This window comes from Mandrillus leucophaeus, unplaced genomic scaffold, assembly GCF_000951045.1.
Source record: "Mandrillus leucophaeus isolate KB7577 unplaced genomic scaffold, Mleu.le_1.0 Scaffold60, whole genome shotgun sequence".
NCBI lineage: Eukaryota > Metazoa > Chordata > Mammalia > Primates > Cercopithecidae > Mandrillus > Mandrillus leucophaeus.
Genome location: NW_012106475.1, coordinates 2039096 through 2046863, shown reverse-complemented (window position 1 = coordinate 2046863; position 7768 = coordinate 2039096). Strand labels below are relative to the sequence as shown.

At 34.6% G+C, this 7768-nt stretch overlaps 1 protein-coding gene across 1 annotated transcript in view; it reads left to right on the top strand.

The window, feature by feature from the left end:
* CGRRF1 (cell growth regulator with ring finger domain 1) overlaps positions 1–7416 on the top strand; it is a 34540-nt gene extending 27124 nt beyond the window's left edge. The window contains exons 5-6 of the mRNA XM_011999699.1: positions 5834–5941; positions 6171–7416. Coding sequence (XP_011855089.1) covers positions 5834–5941; positions 6171–6491 — 429 coding nt within the window. The 3' untranslated portion in view covers positions 6492–7416. The remainder of the gene's footprint in view (positions 1–5833; positions 5942–6170) is intronic.
* The last annotated feature ends 352 nt before the right edge of the window (positions 7417–7768 follow it).

Genomic DNA, 7768 nt, shown 5'->3' with positions numbered 1-7768 from the left:
TGACTACTTTTTTAAAGTGTTTAATATAGATTATTCATTAATAAACATATGGTAACATTGTTTTGTGATACTTCGTAATATGCAAAGTACGTTCACAAACATTAACTTATTTTTTTCTTCCAACAACCTGGTTTCTTAGGACAAGGCAAATATTCTCCTTTTACAGACTGAAACAGAGTCAAAAAAAATCCCAGTCATTCAGGCAGTAAGATATGGAACAAGGGCTTGACTCTGAGCATTTTTTGTTTATTTGTTTGTTTTTGTTTTTTGAGTGTATTTTTTTTTAGCAGGAATATCTTCCTGCAACAAGTGTACATTGAGCTTTGGAAGGTGCAGACTCTTTGGGAAATCTGGACCCTCCTTACTCGTTTGCAGTTAAGCATCTAGGTTTTTGGTTTTTAATATTTTCAAACTGAAGTTCCATTTTTTTCCAAGTCATGGGGAGCAGAGGGGAAGGAAATGGGGATATGTAGGTCACTAGAGACAAAGTTGCAGATATATAAAATGAACTGGTCTAGTGATCTAATGTACAGCATAAGGACTATAGTTAATATGGTATTGCTTTTGGGATTTTTGGTGCTCTTGCCACATGCAAAAAAATGGAAGTAACTATGTAAGATGATGCATATATTAATTTGCATTATTATAGTAACCATTTCACTAGGTATATATATATCATAACATCCTGTTGTACACCTTAAATATATACAATAAAAATACAAAAGTCATACCAGCAGTAGTGTATTTCCAGAACCTAGTACAGTGCCTAGGACACAATAGGGGTTCAATAAATATTTGATAAGTAAAAGAAAAAAAAAAAAGTCATACTAGGCAGTGTTAATGAACCTCACAGAGCTTGACAGCAAAACACCTTAGCTGTACCTTGCATGCACCTTAGTGTGCATGACAGGCCTTCCTCCCTCCTTTCTCTCCGTTTCAGTTAGAGATAAATAAAACATGTTAAGTTGGTGTCTCCTATTTCCAGCTTCTTTGTTCTTGACCCTGTGTGCTTGGGTAAGGAAGCCCTTCTGCCCCCACTGTGTGTGCCCTCTCTTCTAAGTTTCTTGGGTTCTGTTCTCATTTTTCCTTTGGTTCAACACAAAAGGATCATATCGCAGTCATTTTCCCTCCCAGCTTCCCCCTTGCATACCTTTTCCCTTCACTGATAGTGCTGTCTACTCTAGGTGCTCAGGGTCTTTTTTTTTTCTAACTTTTTCCCCCTGTCCAAACAGGGAGTGATTGTGTATCTGTGTGGTAAAATATATATAACATAAAGTTTGCCATTTTAACCATTTGTGTGTCTGTGTGTTTTCAGTTCAGTGGCCTTGTAGGCCAGAGAAGGGTTTGTTATCAGGTCCCTGATCACACTGGATGAAGGCTGTGTGGCCAGCTGTAATTATGGGAGGCTTATTCCCATAGGGGAGCCTGAGTGTCTCCCAAGGGTTAACCGCAGTCTTCTCTTGTACTTTGTGTATGTCTCTGTGTCTGGGTCCTTTTGAATGTCTTTTATTGTCGTCTGTGGGCTCCCTCCTTTTTTTCTGTTAATCCTTGCTTCTCTTGTCTCTTATTTCTCAGATTGGGGGTAATATTGGCACTCAAATACATTTATTAGTGTATTTTCTATTAATGTTCTCTGTTTATAATTTTAAAAGCAAATGGACCATTTCCTATTTCTTTTGCATATGTGTTTTTTGAGTATTTTATCTGTGGGTCAGGGACTATATATTTTTTTAAAAACTTATTACTAAAATATCATTTTTATTTTAACAGCAAAGAATTATATTTAGGTAGTACAATTAGGAACCAGTTTGTTGTTTTAGGTTAAAAAAAGGAAAGCAGGAATTGTTACTACAAAATTTTGACTTTAACATTTTTTCATTTTTACTTAATTACATTGGCTTTTATTCTGTATTATTCAGATAATACATTTGTGTCAGGAAAAAAAATTAGAAAGTGTAGATAAGCCAAAGGGAGAGAAGTATAATAATCTGTATTCTATCATCCAAAAATAATAACTGTGAATATTTGTATCTTTCCAAATCTTTATATATGTAATTTTAAGAAAACAGGCTAAAATGATACATTTTATACTATTTTGTGACCTGCTTTCACTTAATAGTATATTCGAACATTTTTTTCATATCAAATATTTACCCACAGCTACATATATAACTAGTATGATAATAGCTTCAGAGGCTTTTAATATTAAATCAAATGACAAAATTGGTTTTTTTTTTTTTTTTTTTTTTTTTTTTTTTTTTTTTTTTTTTTTTTTTTTTGTTTTGAGACAGAATCTCGCTCTTTCGCCCAGGCTGGTGTGCAGTGGCGCGATCTCAGCTCACTGCAACCTCTGCCTCTTGGGTTCAAGCAATTCTCCTGCCTCAGCCTCCCAAGTAGCTGGGATTACAGGCACACACCACCATGCCCGGCTAATTTGTGTATATTTAGTAGAGGTGGGGTTTCACCATGTTGGCCAGGTTAGTCTTGAACCCCTGACCTCGTGATCCACCCAACTCGGCCTCCCAAAGTGCTGGGATTACAAGTGTGAGCCACTGCTCCTAGCCAACAAAATTGTTAGTATGAAGTGGTAACTACTATTTTCTACTAACCCTGTCATTTTGATTTAGTATTAAAAGCCTCTGATGCTATTACTAAATTAATAAATCTTTATAAGCTTGTAAAGAATATTGTGTTTTTGCAACTAATGTAGGGTTTTAAAACTTTTTATTTGTACATAATTTCAAAAAGTTGCAAAAATAAAAAAATAAAAGAACACCCATGTACCCTGTACCTGGATCTCCTATTGTTAACATTTCTGTCCTTTGCATTATTGTTCGCTCATTTATGTATGTATGTATGTATGTATGTGTTGATTGATTGAGAGAGAGAGGGTCTTGCTCTATCACCAGGCTGGAATGTAGTGGCACAGTCATGGCTCACTGTAGCCTCAACCTCTTGAGCTCAAGTGATCATCCTGCCTCAGCCTTCTAAGCAACTGGGATTACAGGAATGCACCACTGTGCCAGGCTAAATTAAAAAAAAAAATTTTTTTTGTAAAAACAGGGTCTTACTGTGTTGCCCCGGCTGGTCTCAAACTCCTGAGCTCAAGCAGTCCTCCCACTGTGATCTCCCAAAGGGCTGAGATGACAGGCGTGAGCCACCACACCCAGCCTGCTCATATGTTTATACATACACATATATATGATTGTATATATATTTTAAATCAATGATTTGAGAATAAGTTGCATACATGATGCTTCTTTACCCCTAAATACTTCAGTGCGTATTTCCTAAAAATAAGGATGCTTTCTTATATAACCACAGTATAGTCATCTTCTTTATAAATTTAACATTGTACGGTATTTTATCCAATTCACAACCAATTTTCTTCTCCAGTTCAGGTTCTAGTCTAGAGCCAGACTTTGTATTTGTCATGGATCTTTAGCTTCCTTTAGCCTGGAACATTTCCATACTCTGTCTTTTATGACATGAGCATTTTTCAAGGATATAGTCACACACACACACACACACCCTTTTTGTAAATTAAAAGATTCTCATTTTGTTTGCCTGATTTTTCTTACGATCAGATCAAAGTTATGCAGCTGCCCGGCTAATGTGTCGTTTTCAGAGTGCCACCTCTAGAAGCATGCAATGTTCTTTTCTCTAATTGGTCATGTTAATTTTGATCTCTTAGTCAAGGTGTTATCTGATTTCTCCACTCTTCTGTTTTTTTCTCCCCCTTGGTCTGTGAGGAGGCACTGTAAGATCATGTAAATATCCTGCTTTTTATTAAAAAAAAAAGTTTGTCCTAGATTTAACATCCATTGATGATTCTTGCCAGATTTCATCTTTACTGTGATGGTTGCAAAATAATTATTTTCCAACTCTAGCCCTCCCTCCAGTCAGTTCTTGGCATTCTACAACAAGCAAGAGACTTCCTGTCTCTCCCATTTGTTTGTTTGCTTATCTGTTGTCTCTATGGCCTCATGAATTTTTCCCCCAGTGTTTTATAACTCATGACTGAATTTAATTATTTTGGTGTTCAAACTGCCATTTCCCTGTGCTTCCTGCCAAAACTGAGGGTTTGTAGTCAAACTGTGTCCATAGATTACTTGGATTCTCTCAAAAGTCAGAAAACCTTACCAAGAAATATATTCATGTTGTTTTCTTCCGTATCCCTTCCTCTCCATTCCCACACACCCCAGTCCTTAGAGATAATTGTTGTTTTCCGATTTATCCGCCGTTTTTTATTTTCTCTTTTTTCTTACACAAAAGATAGCACATTCTCTATGCTATGTATGCTGTTTTGTACTTTGCTTTTTTTCACTTCAGAAAATCTGGAAATCACTGCACACCAGTTTGCAGAGATTATCTTCACTTTTTTTTTTGATAGCTGCATAGCACCTCACTGTGTGTATGCTGTGCATATTCCATAGTTATTCTGCCAGTCTCCTGTGCTTGGACATTCAGGTACTTTCTAATATTCTGCAGTAACAAATAATCTTACGCTGAATAATCCGTATATACATATCTTAATATTGTTGGAATTGTATGGTTGAAGTGTAAATGCATGTTGTTTTGTTAGATGTTGCCATTGGAATTGTACCTTTTTGTAAAAAAACATTTCCACCAACAATATATGAGAGTGTATTTACACAGAGTTCATTGACAAGCTTTTGAATTTTTGTCACTCTGATGAGTGAACAGTGGTGCAGTATTAATTTTAATTAAACATCTTTTAATATGGTCATAGTTCATGTTTATATCTTTTTATGAATTGTCCATGTCTTTTGCCCATTTTTCTATAGGATTTTGGCCATTTTTCTTCAGTTTTTAAAAGTTCTTCATAAATTAGGAATATTAACCTTTAATCTGTGACACACCTTGTGAATATTCTAGTTCATCATGTGTTTTGACTTTGTTTATGGTGCTTTTTATCATGTATATTTTTAATTCTTATATAGTCAAGTGTATTTACTCTGGGTTTTGAGTCGTAGTTAATGTCTTTCCTTACACTGAGACTAAAATGGAATTTATTCATTTTCTTCTAGTACTTGTACAGTTTTATTTTTTACATTTAGATCTCTTATGTGTCTGGAGTTTATTCTTACGTATGGTATGAGGAATGCATCTAATTATATATTTTTCCCATAGCTATCCGGTTGTCCCAATACTGTTTATTAAAAAAAACTCTGGTGATTTGACATGACACCTTTATTATATTTTTATACATAACTAGGTCTGTTTCTGGACTGTTTATCCTGTTTCATCCATCTGTCTATTCATGTGCCAGTACCATACTGTTTTAATTTTAAAGACTTCGTAGTCTGTTTTATTATCTGACGGGGCTAGTCACCCTCATGGCTCTCTCTCTTTTCAGTATTTTTCTAGCTCTTCTTTTGTGTTCATTTTTCTGTATGAGAATTTTAGAGTCAATGCATGTAGCTCTCTAAACAGAAGTGTTTTCCCTGGTCCCCGTACGTCCAAGCTTCTTAAAAGACTGTTTAATACTGACTTTAATTCCTCTCCTTCATTTCCTTTTTTAGTCCTCTCAAAGATTCCTTTGTCCATTGTGATCACATTAAATTTGTAAATTTGAGTACAATTAAAATAACTGCCAAAAATATGTCAGTAACTGATTCCTCTGTAGTGATTATGATTTAATCAGATCGATGCAAGTTTTCTAATTTATCAGCCTTTTATTTTTGAGAAGCATTTTTTTTTTTTTTGGCAGAAGACAAGGTGTCTAGAAGCAGTTGAAAATTATTTTTCACATATTTGTGAAATAATGTAAAGATTTTAAGTACTGACCAGTGTTCAATTTTTATTTTAGATTTCCATGGTGTCAGTGATTCATATTCCTGATAGGACTTATAAACTATCCTGCAGAATATTGTATCAATATTTACTCTTGGCTCAAGGTCAATTTCATGATCTTAAGGTAAGTCGTACTCTGTAGTCTTATCTCTGTCTCTTTTGTTTACAGAGTTTCAAAGAATGGCCATTTATGAAAAGATGATTGTATTTTTCAGTTAATAATTATAGAAGATAACTATTCTTTATAGTTGGATTTGCTAGCTCATAAATTTTGAGCATCTTCTTATGACCCCCAGTTTTAAAGAGTAATTGTTATTTATAATAATCTTTAAACTTATGTCTTTGATTTTCAGCAACTTTTCATGTCTGCAAATAATAATTTCACTCCCTCCAACAATTCCTCTTCAGAAGAAAAAAACACAGACAGAAGTTTGTTGGAAAAGGTGGGACTCTCTGAAAGTGAAGTTGAGCCATCGGAGGAGAACAGCAAGGACTGTGTTGTTTGCCAGAATGGGACTGTGAACTGGGTGCTCTTACCATGCAGACACACCTGCCTGTGTGATGGCTGCGTGAAGTATTTTCAGCAGTGCCCAATGTGCAGGCAGTTTGTTCAGGAATCTTTTGCACTTTGCAGTCAAAAAGAGCAAGATAAAGACAAACCGAAGACTCTTTGAAGACATTGTAACACTGAAAAGTACACTTTCTACTAAAGATGCAGAAATTGATGATCTTGGAATTCATTATAACATGGAATCTACAGTATGGGCCATCAATGAAAATTCTATTTTAACTTCATATTTGTATGGTACATGGATGATAAAAATTGGTTATTCCTTTCTGCTTAGTGAATGAATACTGAAATTCATCTGTGTTGATACATAAAAATTCATTCAACTCTTGAAAAGAATCTATGAGTTTGGCCTTTTATTAGCTAGATTTCCTCTCACGTTAATTAGAAAAATCATTCTGAAAGGCAATCCATTGAAAATTTGAGGAGGTTAAAGTCTTAAGATCACTAAATGTTTTACCTTTGATGTAATCTGGAGAGCAATTAAGAAAAAACTTAATTCTGCTTAAAGTAATTGTGTGTTCTCTAGTTTATACAAAGGAGTTGGAATGAGCTTCTTTAAATCTTTTCCTGAAATACCAGTTTTTATAAATATCCATCTGTTTGGTTTCTAATGTCCCTTATAGTTACATAAATACAGGTCATAGTTTTTAAATACTCGTTCTTAAATCATAAATACAAGATATAATTCTTGACTGTTCTCAGTGAATTATAAAATGGTACTCATCTATAGGAGGCAGATATATAAAATTTGGATAATAAGATTTTTTGGATAATTAAATTTATTAAGTTGATAGTCAAGTGTGATTAGATTAGCAGAATGTGATCTACCAGGGAAGACCTGCGAGACCGTTCATGCCTTGCCTTAGGTTTCTGCCTGCACAGCAAATCCATCCAGAACTGAGGTGGGAGGGGGAAGGTTAGAGAGCTAGAAAAATCACTAAAACAAACAAATAACTATTTTTCCAGTGTATTTTTATTCCAAGTAAACCCTGTATCCTTCTGAATAGTAAATTACTTTGTTCATCCATTGTTCTGTCTTTGTAAGAATTGAAAAACTTGGTAGGCAGAAAGACCCCACCCTCTTCTCTTTCCAAGATGACTCAAAGAAAAAGGTAAATCAGAGCCTTCCATGTTTTCAGTGAGAATTATCCTAACTCACCAAGAAAGCAGATCATGGCAAATAAACTGTGACCTTCAGGGAGATTTTTCAAGCCTCTTTTTGTCCTGTTTGTATTAAGAATAATGCCTTGCCTTTATATCTGTATTTTTATATAGTTCTATTCCAACCAGGTATAGCACTCTGAAGACGACGTTATCTATTCTCCATTTTATAAACCAAATCAAACTTTCATCTACATTCACTAGCTATGTAATAAATAC